At 35.5% G+C, this 16,107-nt stretch overlaps 1 protein-coding gene across 1 annotated transcript in view; it reads left to right on the forward strand.

The window, feature by feature from the left end:
* Ostm1 (osteoclastogenesis associated transmembrane protein 1) overlaps window positions 1-14,645 on the forward strand; it is a 31,131-nt gene extending 16,486 nt beyond the window's left edge. The window contains exons 3-6 of the mRNA XM_046430429.2: window positions 2,962-3,059; window positions 6,661-6,831; window positions 8,355-8,520; window positions 12,314-14,645. Coding sequence (XP_046286385.1) covers window positions 2,962-3,059; window positions 6,661-6,831; window positions 8,355-8,520; window positions 12,314-12,369 — 491 coding nt within the window. The 3' untranslated portion in view covers window positions 12,370-14,645. The remainder of the gene's footprint in view (window positions 1-2,961; window positions 3,060-6,660; window positions 6,832-8,354; window positions 8,521-12,313) is intronic.
* Window positions 14,646-16,107: the final 1,462 nt, after the last annotated feature.

Raw genomic sequence — 16,107 nt, forward strand, 5'->3', positions numbered from 1 at the left:
CAGGTCGTGCTGGGACACATGCTACTTTCCCTCTTATGTTGTATACATTAGTTGTCATGACATGGCTCATCATAACACAGATCTCCTGTTGCTGTGGATGAAATTGTGCTCCCTCAACTTCCCTGCAAGGCATCAAACACAAAATGTGTTGTTCAGTCTTATTAACTTAAAATACTAATATTCTGTGTCTATCTAATTGTGTTTACACACACACACACACACACACACACACACACACACATACTCTGCCTCATCCCTAAGAGAATTCAAGAGTACTTCATGGGGCATTTACATACACACAAACACACATTTTCTTTTTTTGGGGGGAGGTACTGGGGACAGAATTCAGGGACACTCAACCACTGAGCCACATCCCAGCCCTATTTTGTATTTTATTTAGAGACAGGGTCTCCCTGAGTTGCTTAGCACCTCACTGTTGCTGAGGCTGGCTTTAAACCCAACATTCTCCTGTCTCAGCCTCCTGAGCCACTGGGATTATAGGCGTGTGCCACCACATCTGGCCACACACACATTTTAAATAATTTATTATTTGAATTTTGTGAAAACTGACAATGAAATAATATATTTAAATAGTAAAAAAAAAATGGTACAATTAAGAGAATATAGGAGTCTGGAAAGTATATTTGGTATTTCTGTGCCTTATGAACTTGGTATATGGGCCTCAATATATCCCCTCATTTCTCTGGCTTAATTTCTTAGTTTCAGTTTGTAAAATGAACCCTCAGATTTTTAAATGATCGGGTGAACAGTTAGTATGGAACTTATGTTCTTGGGAAAACAAAGCTGCAGAGAATGTAGAGTATACAAGTTCAGAGAGAGAAGAATCTAGGAATTGGTTTACTAAGAGGGCCCCATGTTCACTGGGTTCAGAGGGGGCCCTGCATAGGCCGTGTGTATGAGGGAGTGAATGGGGTGAATTCTAGTTGGCTTCTGAGGCAAGAGTGCCCTTTCATAATTCATCCACCTAGAGGAGGAGCCTGTTTCTAATTTGCCCAAAGGAGACTTAAAGTGCTGGTTGCTGCTGCCCAGTTCACCCGGTTCGGGTTTCATCTTGGTTGCCAACTCTGTTGAGTTGGTAGAGACTGCCTGAATCCCTGCACGGTGTAAGATGTCTGTGTGCTGGACGGAGGAGCCATGGCATGTGTTTGTTGAACTTTTTAATCATCAAGAATGTAGCTGTGAATGTGTTGTTTATTTTGCTGTGTTTGAGAGTACAAGCTCAAGAATCAGACTGAGTATACATTCTGGCTTTTTGCTAATCAGTTTCGTGTCCTTGGGCAACCTCCATAATTTCTCTAAGCTTCTTATTCTTGCCTCATAGAATCATTGCAAGAATTGAATAAGTAAATGTGTTTCAAATATAAGCATAGTGCTTGGAACATAACAATTATTCAGCACATGCCAGCTTTCATTGTTGTTTTTCATAGTGCATGAGACATCCTTTAGTGTTGTGTCCCAGTGTCTACCTGTTCAGCTCTTTCTTGTCTACCAAAGAATTCCATTTGGATCATTGCAGTAGTTTTCTATGGTATCTCTCCACTCCTGGTTGAAAGATTTTTTTTTTTTTTTTTTGGTGGTGGTATTAGGGATTGAACCCAGGGCTTATGCAGCTAGGCAAGTGCTCTTCCACTGAGTTACATCCCCAGCCCTTTTGTTTTATTTTGAAACAGGGTCTTGCTAAATTGCCCAGGCTGGCCTCGGACTTCATTTCTTCTGCCTTGGCTAGAGTAGCTAGGATAACAGGCATGTACTACCACACATGGCTGAGAAGATACTCTTAGTTGGCGTTAACTTTCTGAGTCAGGTGGATGCCATATAAAGCTGTCTGTTGAAATTAAGGGGGACAAGAATTGGACTGGGGACTAGGGAATAGAAAATATTTGGAACATTCCTGTGGAACATCCCTGTAGAGCAATTAATAGGGCATCTATGATGATGTGACTTCATAGGTCACATGAATTTGATTCGGGTTCTTTTAGTATAATTTTAGAATTTTATGTAATTGTGTTCTAGAACCAGAATCAGGAGTAGAGAAAGCAGATGGAAATGTTTGTGGGTATGTGGAAGGCAATGATTTGAGGAGATTAGTTAAACTGCAACCACCACAAGTGGGATCTGAAGCCCTGCTGTTGAGCCTGACTTGGAGATGATAGGCTGAGAACTCAGGGAGAGAAAGACAAAGGGAAGATGAAGAGTAGATTCACTAAAGAGGGGAGAATGGGGAAGTAAATTGCAATATATTTATTTTTATGAATATATTCATAAAAAAGCAAAGGAATGAATTAACTTGAGCTAATGCTAAGCAAGAGTAGAAGTTGCAGAGGAATACAATTTATGTAAGATTTATAAAAACATGTAAGACAATTCTGTTTATTTCCAAACTTTACTTGATACTTTTTGTCAGTATTTGGTTAAAATTTGCACCCATTTATTTCTCTGGACTCCCAACTCATGATAGAATGAGCAAATTAAAAAGGCTACCCTATTAGGTACAATAAATGACCCTGTTAGTGAAGTTGGAAGAGACACAGAACTACTAAATTTGACACAAAGATAAAAAGGGAGAAGAATTGAGGCAAAATTAATGTAGCATAAACAGTGTTATGCCTAAATAGCACTATTAAGAGACCTGATTTTCATGATTATGACCTTTTTACCATTAAAGGTCAATTTAAATTTCATTTGGTATGATATATTGTTTATATAGAAGGAGGAAGGTATGTAATTATTTTAAGATTTTCATGAAAATGGCGGATTTAAAAATGTTTTTGGAAACTAATAAGGGTGAACTTCATGCATTTGGAAAATTCTCTTATGTGGAATACTTCATGCTTGCTGAAATAAAGGATTATTATAGTGCAAACAAAAGATGATAACTTGAAAGCTAACTGACAACATGAAATTGTTGCTTGTGATATAGTAATATACTTTTTTTGACAGATTGTTTAACAGACAACGGTGAAGAATTATCAAACAGCACAATATATTTCCTCAATCTATTTAACCTCACCTTGACCTGCTTTGAGCATAACCTTCAGGTACTTTATATATATTTGAGATTAAAATGCTGTCTTGTACAAATGAATAATGTCTAACTCCAAGTTTTTATGACATTGTTGGTGTTTATCTGTACTCAGAGGAATTAGTAGGTTTGAATTTCTGCTCTTCAGTTCTTCTGCTTGCAGATATTAAGACTGCAGTTCTCTCATTTGTAAAGTAGGGACAGTAATAGCTGATCTGCCTGCCTTCAAGTGTTTTTGTAGTGAAGATTTGGTGAGATAATGAGTGTGAAAACACTAACTGAGGCATGCAGGTGTTTAATTAAAACACAATGTTGTTTAATCCGACTTTGACTTTGTTTATGCAATAATGGGTATTTCACTGTGCAGTATGATTCTGTCTACAGGAAGCTTTTTTTTTTTGCCTCAATATTTGCTTAACTCACTATTATACCCTTAAAAGGCATTATTTAGTAAGGTAAACTTGAATAATATTTAGTAAGGTAAACATAATAATAATATGATACAAAAGGTAGCCTTTAAGAATTCTAGCTTATACGTTTTTGTTGTTTCCATCTCTGACCCTTGAACTTTGGTATTAGAACTTGCCTGGTGGTAGTGAAGTATGAAATTGGAACCTTGGTAAAAACTGTAGTTTTGTATTTGCACAATAAATAAGTAATCCCCACAAGTAGATATAAACATGTGTTGAGTGTGAGTATGTATGATTTCCTGTTTAATAAATGTTATTACATAGAGTTATAAATTTCTCTGAGAAAAACAAAAAAGATTTCCTATTTTCCAAAATGTGTTCTATAGGACATTAATAAAGTGACCTGTCAAAAGAGGGTTTAATATTCTACCAAGGTTGGGAAATGCTTCACTAAGGACTTTTAGTGGACTCATGTATTTTATAAAATTTAGTGGACTCATGTATTTTATAAAATTTCAGATGGACATTTGTGTTGACCACATTTACCAAATCTATTTGACCAGGGAACTCTTTGGTTTAAGAGACCAGTGTTCTAATGAATATATTTGTAGGATATTAGCCCTTTTTCTGTGATGTTATTTGCAAATGCTATTTTCCTAGTTTGTTGTCTTTTCATTGTGCTTTCTTTTATCATGAAGAAAAATTTAATTTTGTTGGATTTACCAATTTTATAATGACTTATGGTATTTTCATTACATTAGGAAGGCTTTTTTTCCCACATTGAGATACTTTAAAATTTTGTTTTAGTACTTTTATGGTTTCACTTTCTATATTTAAGCATCTTTTATCTTAAGATTTTGAAGAAATAGGTCTGAATCTGTAGTTCTCTCTCAGTTTTCAAGATTAGACAATAGCTACTTCTTCCCCAGATCAAGGTAGAATTCCATAATTCAAATAATCTGAAGCCTTAAAACCAGGTTTCTAGTAAGTTAGAAATATTATATCTACTACTACAAATTCTAAGCATGGGGGAGGCCACTTCAAGCAAGAATTCCATAGGACATCATCAGATGCTGCAAGAGCACTTTGGCTGCTCCATAGAGGAGCTCAGGTGAAGGCAGGCCAAAGTGGAGGTGTGGAGGTACAAACTGATTGGAGGCTGCACAGGAGAGGGTGTTGTTGGCAGCATTGAAGAAAAGTAGGTGAATTCAGAGCATATTTTAGAAGTCTGTGTGCAGGATTTGCTGGTGGAATGGTTTGGGTTGCTAGTGAAGGAAAGCAAAGCATCTGGATGTAATCCTAGGCTTTGGTCCTGAGTGGCTGAGAGGATAATGGCATGGAGAAGGAGGAGTGAGTTTGTAGGGGAGTGGGATTAAGAATTCTGTTTTGAACGTGTTAAGTAGGATGTCTCCATTAGACACCTGAGGTGAGATGACACATGGGGTTGGTTATAAATGAGATTGGAGCTCCGGGAAGAATTGTGAACTGGAGATAGAGGTTTGGGAGACCGCAGGTCCAGATGGTGCTCACAGTCACCATCTGGATGAGAGTGAATGTAGAGAGATGGAAAGGGGCCCCAAATACTGCATCCTGGGACACTCCAGTGTTTTTTAGGGTTTGTGTGTAGGGAGAAAGCTCAGGAGAGGAGTCAGTAGGAGACAGCAAAACAGATAATGCAGTAGCAGTGAAATTTTGATGATGTTGGCTGTGGCAGTAGCTTTCAGTTCAGGTGAATAGCAGGGAGGTGGGTTTAAGTGCCAGGTAAGGTCCAGCTTGGGCAGTAGGTGCCTGCAGGTAGCTTCTGTGGAAATCTGGCCTGTCCTGGTGACTATGGAGAGGAGCTGTCTGCAAAGTGCTGGTTATCCCCACAGGCAGAATGAAGCTGTCATGCCACATGTCAGTACTTCACTGTTAAAAATCACTGCCACAGAGAACCTTTTTTCATATGACTTGGCATACTTGTGAAGACTTGTTTGGTTGACTCAGAGAAGTGGAATTGTATTATCAAAAGACATGTGCATTTTGAGTTTTAATAAAAGTGGCTAAATTATCCCCCATCAAGATTCTGTGCTCAATGTTTGATTTTGGGTTCAGCTAAATTTTTCTGTGAAAATTAGGTGATGGGCTTTTTCTTATGGCAGACTAAGGGGAGACTGGTTTTCTGTCAAATAAATGGTGAGGGTAACATTATAGAGGCTACATCAGTTTAATTTTTTTGATTTGTCCTTTTTTCTTTAATTCCCATGTTCAGTTAATGTTCTTTCTTCATACAGTATGGCAAAAAATGAAGGGAATAGAAAGCAATGTGTAGCTGGGCATGGTGGTGCATGCCTGTAATCACAGTGGCTCAGGAGGCTGTGACGGGAGGATTGTGAGTTCAAAGCCAGCCTCAGCAATAGCGAGGCTCTAAGCAACTCAGTGAGACCCTGTCTCTAAATAAAATACAAAATAGGGTTGGGGATGTGGCTCAGTGGTCAAGTGCCCCTGAGTTCAATCCCTGGTAACCACCCCCACACTAAAAAAAAAAAAAAGAAAGCAATATGTAAACTTGTTCTTGAAAGGACATGTGTCAATCTAGAAGTATAAAAAACAGATATTCTAACATAAGTTATGTCTCCTTCCCTTATTGAGGCTATCCAGTTCTTTGGAGTTTCTCTCTGTCTCTGTCTCTGTCTCTGTCTCTCTCTCTCTTTTTTTTTTTTTTTGACTAGAAAGGCCCAGATTAAGAGCCTTCTGATAAAGAATTGAGTGGGGATCTAGTTGTAGTGCCTTTTCCTTTCCCATTATGGAAGTCCTGTCTCAAGCAAACTTTGGTGAAGACAGCACAGGCAGGGACATATTTTATTTAGTCAGCAATGGGATGGATATGTGCAGATATTATTGATGAGATAATTGGAGAACTTTGGCATTTAGTTATAAGTTACTTGGCATATGAGTTAGTGTTGTCTGCATTTGACATTGGCTGGTGCGGTGGTTTTCAACATTTAGGACATTTAGAAAGTGCCAAATATTTTGCCATGTGCTTCATATACCGGGTCTCTAATCTGTGGAACCTATAATACAGGTGATTTAGTAATGTCCTCAACCTCACAGCTCAGCACTTGAACACACCAGATTTGTCTCCTGTCTTCTGGAAGATTAGATAATTAACAGAGATATTATTTATGATGTTTATTGTATGTATTACATCTGCCTTTGTGACTTCAGGAGAGTGCACATGGTCTTCTACCACCAAAAAATTACTCAGAAGTGTGTAAAAACTGTCGTGAAGCATACAAAACTCTGAGCAGTCTGTACAGTGAAATGCAAAAAATGAATGAGCTTGATAATAAGGCTGAACTTCCTGAAACACATTTATGTATCGATGTGGAAGATGCAGTAAGTACTTGCTTCTGATATGATGCATATTTTGCAGGGTTGTTAAATATACCATTAGTAGTATTATCTCTTTTGGAGGCACATTGTAATCTGCCAGTCTTCAACCAGCAATAACTGTGTATTAGTTATAAAGTAGAATATCCTGGTCTGTCAAACTAAATGGAAATTGATTAGGCACTTCACAAGTGAATTAACAATTTATTACTTTTTTAAAAAAAAAATTGAAAATGTGTGCTATTTTCAGAGGTGTGGGCATTATTGTATGTTTATTTTCAATTATACTGTGTACTCATTGTTTATTAAAGTGTCTAGATTTTACTATAATGTATTTGAGAAGCCATTCCTCAGTTACTTCCTATCCTATTTATTTCTTTACAACTCTTACAATCTGAAAATACTTATGTTTATAGTTGTCTCCTCTCACTAAAATATAAACCACATGAGGACAAGAACCTTGTCTTTTTTTGTTCATTGTTCAGTCTGTAGGATAATGCCTGGCATAGAGTGGGCTCTTAGTAAATAGTGTATTAATTGAATGGTCAGCAACAAATCTTTTCTTTCCATTATATAGTCAGCCTTTACATAGGTCACCACTAGATGGCGATCATGGCTTTTTAGGCAATATGATGCCTGAGAAGGCATTAGAGGAAAGAAATTTCTGGCTCAGAGCAGAGAACTCACTTGAAATTAAAATTGATAAGCTTAATGGGTGCGAATAATGAGTGTGAATTATCACAGCAGCTCAGAAGAAACTGTAGTGGACTAGTAATATTCAGGATGGTTTAAAAAGCACTTAAAATCACTACGTCGTGAGGACTTTTGTTTTTACTGTCCTATTCCTATTGCCTAGAATACTACTTGGTTTGAAGTAGGTTCTCAATAAATAATGAAATTTTTTAAGGATGGAAACAGGGTTTAACTACATTCCTATTAATATAAGTTCTCTGTTTGAAAGCTATGAGTGATTGATATTGTTATACTTTGGTCAGTATTATGAATTTTGAATATGACATTGTTGTATTAATGTAAATTTTATTTTTTTATTTATAGTACCCTAAAAAATTTTTATGGTACTAGAAATTGAATCCAGGGATGCTTACCACTGAACTACATCTATCCCCAGCCCTCTTATTTTTTAATTAATTAATTTTTTAATATTTATTTTTTAGTTGTAGTTGGACACAATTCCTTTATTTTACTTATTTATTTTTATGTGGTACTGAGGATTGAACCCAGGGCCTTGTGTGTGCTAGGCGAGTGCTCTACCGCTGAGCCACAACCCCAAGCCCCCATCCCTTTTTATTTTTTATTTTGAGAATAGGACCTTACTAGTTGCAGTGGCTGGCCTCAAATTTGTGGTTCTTTTGCCTCAGCCTCCTGAGTTGCTGGGATTACATGTGTGCACTACCATGCCTGGCTTATATTAATGTAAATTTATACAATGAGTAATTATTAACAAAATAATTATAAGAACTTGAAGACAAGTTAAATATAAAATAGAATAATGTTATTTGTTGTTTCAGATGAATATTACTCGAAAACTTTGGAGTCGAACTTTCAACTGCTCAATCTCTTGCAGTGACACAGTGCCTGTTATTGCTGTTTCTGTGTTCATCCTCTTTCTACCTGTTGTTTTCTACCTTAGTAGCTTTCTTCACTCGGAGCAAAAGAAACGCAAACTCATTCTGCGTAAGTGTTTTTTTTTTTTAAACAATTATTCATTTGTTTAGATAATATCCTGCATTTAAAAGTTTATGCCTGTTTTAGAAATGATATATATTCTGAGAACTCAAAAGTATGTCAGCCTAAAATGGCTTTCTGCTTTACCTTTAACAATTATGCTTACTAATGGAAGAGATTTGTGAGAATTTTAGGAGTGCTGATAATAAAAAACAAACTTGAGGATGCATGTATTTCAGATGATTAACTGAGAAAGCTATATTATCCCCAGAATAAGGTTGATAGTAGCAGAAGAGTATCAGCAGGGTCCTTGCAGTTCTACCGTGGTAGTAGTAGGGACATAAAATAGCTCTTAGGCCATCGGAGTCCTGGTAGAAGGACTTACAAGTGGAGTAGTCCAGAAGAAAATTGTAACTAACATGCCGTTTGTTTATGAACAAAAGAGAATTGTAGTTCCAAGGACGTTCCTTGACATATGTCACATGCTCAGTGTGGACTGATTTCTTTCCCTCTCCCCTGCCAGCAGGGCAGAGCAAGAGAAGCACTAGCTTGAAGATCCTGTGTAGCTAGAAAAGAGTGACTCTTGGATCACACAAATTTCTCCTTTATTGTCACAGGGAAAGAATGGGCTTGGCCTTTAGTAATTTTAGTATTTAAAAATGAATTTTTTTTTGAGGAAAAGCTAATCTTTTTTCTCTTAAATATTATTTGTATTCTAGAACCCTGCACTTTAAAAGTTCTTTTCCCCTTAAATCCTTCTGGCACTTCTTCATCTGATTTCACTTCTAATACACTTACCTTAAAAAAAATGATTATATGTAGATCAGTTTGTACAGAACCTATAATATCTTTTTTTTTAAGAGAGAGAGAGAGAGAGAGAGAGAGAGAGAGAGAGAGAGAATTTCAATATTTATTTTTTAGTTTTCGGCGGACACAACATCTTTGTTTGTATGTGGTGCTGAGGATCGAACCCGGGCCGCACGCATGCCAGGCGAGCGCGCTACCGCTTGAGCCACATCCCCAGCCCACAACCTATAATATCTTGCCTGTGTGTTTTAGTGTGCTATTTCGCTATTGTGACTAAGGACCCTACCAGAACAACTATAGAGGAGGAAAAGTTTATTTAAGGGCTCATGGTTTCAGAGGTCTCAATCCATAGACAGCAGGCTTCATTCCTCAGGGCTCAAGGTGAGGCAGAACGTCATGGTGAAAGAGTGTGTGGAGGGAAGCAGCTCACATGATAATCAGAAAGCAAAGATTCTGACTTCACTCACCAGATACAGATATATACCCCATAGCCACACAGCCCAATAACCCCCCTCCAGGTACCATTCAGTTAATCCTATCATAGTATTAATGCACTGATTGGGTTAAAGCTCTCGAAACCCAATCATTTCTTCTCTGAACTTTCTTGTATTATCTCACCTGTGAGCTTTTGGGGGACACCTCACATTCCAAACCATAACAAGCAGTTACTGAATCCCTGCCACAATACTAGCATTGTGGTAGGAATTGGGATTAAAAAGGAACAAACTGGGTGCGGTACCACACGCCTGCAATCCCAGTGACTCCGGAGGTTGAGGCAGGAGGATCACAAGTTTGAGGCCAGCTTCAGCAACTTAGCAAGGCCCTAAGAACTTAGACCTGTCTCAAAAAAATAAAAAGGACTGGGGATGTGGCTCAGTGGTAAAGCACCCCTGGGTTCAATCCCTGGTACCAAAATTTTTTTAAAAATAAAATAAATATGGGGCTGGGGATGTGGCTCAAGCGGTAGCGCGCTCGCCTGGCATGCGTGCGGCCTGGGTTCGATCCTCAGCACTACATACAAACAAAGATGTTGTGTCCGCCGAAAACTAAAAAATAAATATTAAAAAATTCTCTCTCTCTCTCTCTCTCTAAAAAAAAAGAAAAAAAAGAAGAAAAAATAAATATTTTTAAAAAATAAAATAAAATAAATAGAATAAAGGAACAAGGCATAATTCATGTCCTCAAAGAGTACACTGACCCTGACTCAATTATTAAAGTATGTAGTAAAGGTAGAGACACAGTATGATTCTGTTTTAGGTTGAAATTTACCTCTACACCATTGCTGGAGGTGGGGTGTGGGGAGAATTTTAAAGGCCATGAGGATTTATCAGGAAGAGACTAAAGAGGCAAGAAGTTGTAGGTATATATACCTACCAGTATTGCTGCCTGGTCAGTTTATTAAGTAATTTGATAATTGGTAATAAGCTAGATCACAAACAAAAAAACAAACTGCTGATTTAGTTTTCTTCCCTAAAGGCCTTTTTTTTTTTTTTTTTTTTAAGTTTAAGTTTGCCCTTAAGTTTAGGCTTAAGCAAACACACTGGTCCAGGAAGTCAGCTTGTCATTTTGCATGAACAGTGGGAGTCGGGAGATCCCGATTGAAACTATAGCAGGGTTCTCATTCTTGACTATCAAAATTATTTACAAAGCTTGAAATCAAAATAAACAAAAATGGTGCCTGAGTAAGATTCCTAGTTTTCTGGTATAAGGTACTCTCACACTGGCACTGATGTTTTTCATTTCTAAAGCTCCGAATGAGAAATATTCTTATTTAACTGTAAGAATAAAACATATTACCATGCCAAATAAGATGATTTTTTTCTGTTAACCCCAATAACCCAATCCCATTAGCACTACAATCAAAACTGATTGTCACATATTTTCTTTGAAGCTATATATATTTGTGTTTGTGCATATGTTTGTGAATGTGCATGTGGTATACAATTTATTTTTGTAAGTCATTTAATGTATTTTATAGAGTTCTTTCACTGATTTTTTTTTTCATGAAGTACTGGGGAGTTGAACCCAGGGCCTTGAACATGTTAAGCATAATCTTTTTTTTCCTTTTTTAATTAAATTATTTATTTATTCTAATTTGTTATACATGATGGCAGAATGCATTTCATCTCATATTGTACATATAGAGCACAATTTTTCAAGTCACTGATGGTACACAAAGTACTAAGCATAATCTTTATGACTGAGTTACACCCCCAGCCCCTAAATTGATTTTTTTAATCTGAAAACAGAAGCAAATTTTTTTGTTTCCATATGGATACCTTTCCTTTTCTTTTTCTCACTATATTGCACTGACAAAATTAGTGGCATGATGTTGAATAAGACTAAATATCCTGGTCTTATTCCAGATCTTAGGGGGAAATCATTCAGTTTTTCATAATTGAGCATAATAATTACTGTAGAATCTTCTTAGCTACCCTTTATCAGAAGAAGTTTTCACTGACTTTTCTTTTTTTGTGTGTGTGTGGGGTCTGTACTGGGAATTGAACTCAGGGGCACTTGACCACTGAGCACTTCCCCAGTCCTATTTTGTGTTTTATTTAGAGACAGTGTCTCACTGAGTTGCGTAGCACCTCACTGTTGCTGAGGCTGGCTTTGAATTCACAAAGCCAGCCTCCCAAGCTGCTGCTGGGATTACAGGCCTGTGCCACTGTGCCCAGCTTCACTGACTTTTTATTATACTATATAGCACTTTTATCATCTAAGTAGATTGCTTTTATCTATATTACATATTTAAGATTGTGATGTTCAAGAAAGTATAAATTATGTTTGTTTTATTTGGTACTACTTCTAGCCATGTCATATGTAGTTTCTAACTAAGTTGTTTTTCAAAGTTGGTAGAAAAAATGGAATTTAATATTTAGAAGATTGAATCTATTTGGATTCAAACAATAGATAAATACTGTGCTTACATAAAAATAATAAATAATTATGTTTAAAAATTAAATTTAAAATATAATACTTTTGTCTTATCTAGCCAAACGTCTCAAGTCCAGTACCAGTAGTGCAAACATTCAAGAAAATTCAAACTGAAACCAACAAGATGAAGACTTGACATCTTATCACACGAATGATAAAACTTATCTTGGTGGAAGATAAAACTTGATTGAAAAGAAGAAGAACTGTCAGGTTCTTAAGAAATGCAAGGACTTTAGATTTATTTTTAAATAAGAATTTTCAAATTTTTTTCCTTTTCACCCCTTTTTAAAATTGGATATTTTTAATTTTTAAGCATAGCAGTGTTGTCTATTTTAAAGTATATTTGTTACAATAACAAAAGATGCAAGAACAATCTTTGTTTTATTTTGTAGGCATGTTATTACTATTTGAGACTTCTGGTATCTCCCTATGAACATAAGTACCTCAAGTAAAAAAGTTTTTGAAGACAAACATTTAAAATTAATCACTTATAGCAAAAACTTAAAAAAAAGAAATATACTTGCCAAAAGATAGCAAGTGCAGAAGTTAATTTAAATTATTCTCCGTTGCAGTATTATTATTATTATTTTTATTATTTTGAGACAGGATCTCATTAAGTTTCCCAGGCTGGCCTTGAAGGCAAGATCTTCCTGCCTCAGTTTCCCCAGTAATTGAGATTACAGATGTGTGCCACTACGCATGCCCCTCCCCCTGACATTGTAGTATTATTGTTACAGATATATTTAATATGTCATATATGACAATAATACATAATTCAAACTCTGATTTCCCTAAAATCATTTTTGAAACCACTAATTATAGCCCTTCCTAACAATTTTTCAAAGTGGTAAACCACATAACATTTATCTTTGTAAGAAGATTTATGGTAACTGGTTTCTTACTTGACTTTTATAAATAGTATTTTACATCTTGTTTTTGCTTTTATTTCATAAGTAATTTGAATTCACTGGACTGCTTTATTATATTCAGGGCACGATGGATTTTTTTATACCAGGGATTTGCATTATGAATTACATTAAGTTATTTGGCAATTTATAATTTATTAAAACTTTAAATCAAATGTAGTATTATCACATTGTATTTAAATTGTGAGTTTTTTTTTTAATGTAAATTTTCTCTTGAGATATATAGGAATTTTTGGAGGGAGAGAAAGGAGGAATACAAAACTTCAGGCTGAGAAAACAGACCTGAGGGGATGCTCATTGTAAGACTATTGAATGGTACATATTGGAGACATGAATCAGATGATAGTCTCACACAGGAAGCAGTTAGATTAAGATGATGTTTAGTTTTTGTCCTAAAGTGTGTAAATCAGGTAAAAATGATATGACTAAAATGAAGTAACTTTTCACTCTCAGAAAACGAATTCTGTTTTGGAATATTTGTATCAGCCTTTAAAAAAATATTTAATTTTAGAATTGTTTATGATTTTATTTCTCAGGATTGTAGGATTGAAAATTTCATTTATTAATTCCTTCTTGCTTTCTTTATGAAAATAGGCTTTTTTTAAAAAAAAAATGTTGAGAATATGAAGGCTCCTATGTATAAGCAGAGTTCAGCTAAATAGTAAGAGGGTTTAAACTCTTTATACACTAAAAAAATGCTCCATAGAGAATTAAGAGAGTGTTTTAATAGTTTTTTTTTTTTTTTAAGTGTTTACCACATACGCAGAGTGAAGAGAAGGCTAATCCTGGGATGTCTGACGTATCCAAAAGCTGTTACCATTTTTCGTGGTCTACTGTGATCTATTTAAACTATGCTGCAGTTCATTCTGCTGTTACTATTCCCACTGCTGGTACAAATAAAGCTGTCTTGATTTGAAGCATGTGTTTGAGGGCCATTGAAAGCAATCTTCATTAATGCAGATGAAACCAGTTTACTATGTTCAAAGTTAGAAAAATGACATATTTGAGTATATACATAGTGACTTTGTGAGCACCTTTCAATATTATATGTTGGAAAAACCATTGCTTTGGGATATAAAGCTAATAAGCACTTTAAAAAAGAAAAGACAGCCTTTAATATTTTTATGGTGGGGTCATTGCTCTTTAGAAATTGCATCAGCCTTAGTAGATTTTAAAAAATAAAAATTAAGTGCTACACTAAAGGGGGTATTTCATTCTGTAGTGATGGAAAAGTTCTGAATTGAGACATACAGCTTATGTATAAACACAAGAACATCTTTAAGTTTTTGACACTTTAAAATAAAGTAATTTAAGGAAATTACAATGCTGTAATTGGATTTTAAATACATTTTTGGAAACTTCAGTTGTAATTTAACATCATATCTAAGTTTTTCATGTATTGAGTTTAAGTGCCCATCTGTCTTATAACTTTACTGCAAATAAAAATGTGCTTTTGGATTATTATTATTTTTTGATTGAATTTGAGTGGTGAAGATCACATTAGATATTTTAACATGTAATTCTAAATCAATGAATAACATCAAAGTTTAGTTGGCAAATGTTACTTCTGTTGGGACCAGCATTTTCTAATGTTTCATGGATGGGCTCTACTTTTTACTGCAGTGTACTCCTTATAAAGTGAAATGTGCCAGAACAACATTGTAGTTAGGATTGCATTCCTGTCCAAAGACATGACCTCAAATAAAAAATAGACATCACCCATAATGAATTTTGAAAACAAACATATACTATTAACCTGTATAACAATTTTAAATGGGAAAAACTGTGTTCCCATTATATATCCTTGGATATCTGACATATCCAAAAGCTGTTTTAAAGATTTGAGTAGAATACACATATATTTATTTATGTATCTAAGTGTGTAGGTATGTGTTCTCATATATATTATATATCTTTTTTTTTGTTGTTTTTTCTTTTTGCAGTACTGGGGATTGAGCTCAGGGCCCTGTGCTTGCTAGGCAAGTGCTTTACCACTGAGCTACATAGCCCATCCCTTTTTTTTAATATTTATTTTTTAGTTTTTAGGTGGACACAATATCTTTATTTTATTTTTATGTGGTGCTGAGAATGGAACCCAGTGCCTCACTCATGCTAGGCGAGCGCGTTACCACTTGAGCCACACACATCCCCAGCCCTCCCATCCCTTTTTAATGTTTATTTTTTAAAATTTGAGACAAGATGTTACTAAGTAGCCCAGGCTAGCCTGGAACTTGCAATCCTCCTGCCTCAGCTTTCCAAGTAATTACAATTATGTGTATATTCTGAGCTAGAAGAAACCATAGAGGTTATTTGGTCATATATAATCCCAGAGCTGGACAGATCCCTAGAGACCATCTAATCTGACCTTCTGGCCACTACATGGATGTCTCTAAAAAGTATGTGACTTACTTCCTTGTCTTCTTAGCTAGGGAAGCAGAATATTCATAGAGGGTTGAGACACCTAATCAAATGTTTTCTCTACTATATATTCTGCTTATCTTTTAAAAATTTTCAAAAATGATCATATTGATTATTAAAAGGGCTTTGGCCTATACTCTATTGCACACATAGCACTTCAAAGTATAACTCTTCCAAGTTTGCTTGTTCTAAATTATTACATTGGTTATGATAAATGTTAGTTAAACATAACACATTTAATGACCAGGAACTTTGTCTCCTTGGAATTAAAGAGGAATTTTAAAAGATAATTTGACTAATCTGTGCTTCTTAAAGTGTGAAGTTCTTCAGTAATGATTTTTAAAGTTGGAGTTTCCTATGATAAAGAGGTATTCTAAAAATCCATCTCAGCACCCAAATACAATAAAAATATTTCAGGGGCTGGGGTTTTGGCTCAGTGGTAGAATACTCGCCTAGCATGCATAAGGCACTGTGTTTGATCTTTTGCACCACATAAAAATAAAATAAA

The sequence above is a fragment of the Marmota monax genome, unplaced genomic scaffold (genome assembly GCF_021218885.2).
Source record: "Marmota monax isolate L192 unplaced genomic scaffold, Marmota_monax_Labrador192_F-V1.1 WCK01_AAM20220418_F8-fsc00013, whole genome shotgun sequence".
Classification (NCBI taxonomy): domain Eukaryota; kingdom Metazoa; phylum Chordata; class Mammalia; order Rodentia; family Sciuridae; genus Marmota; species Marmota monax.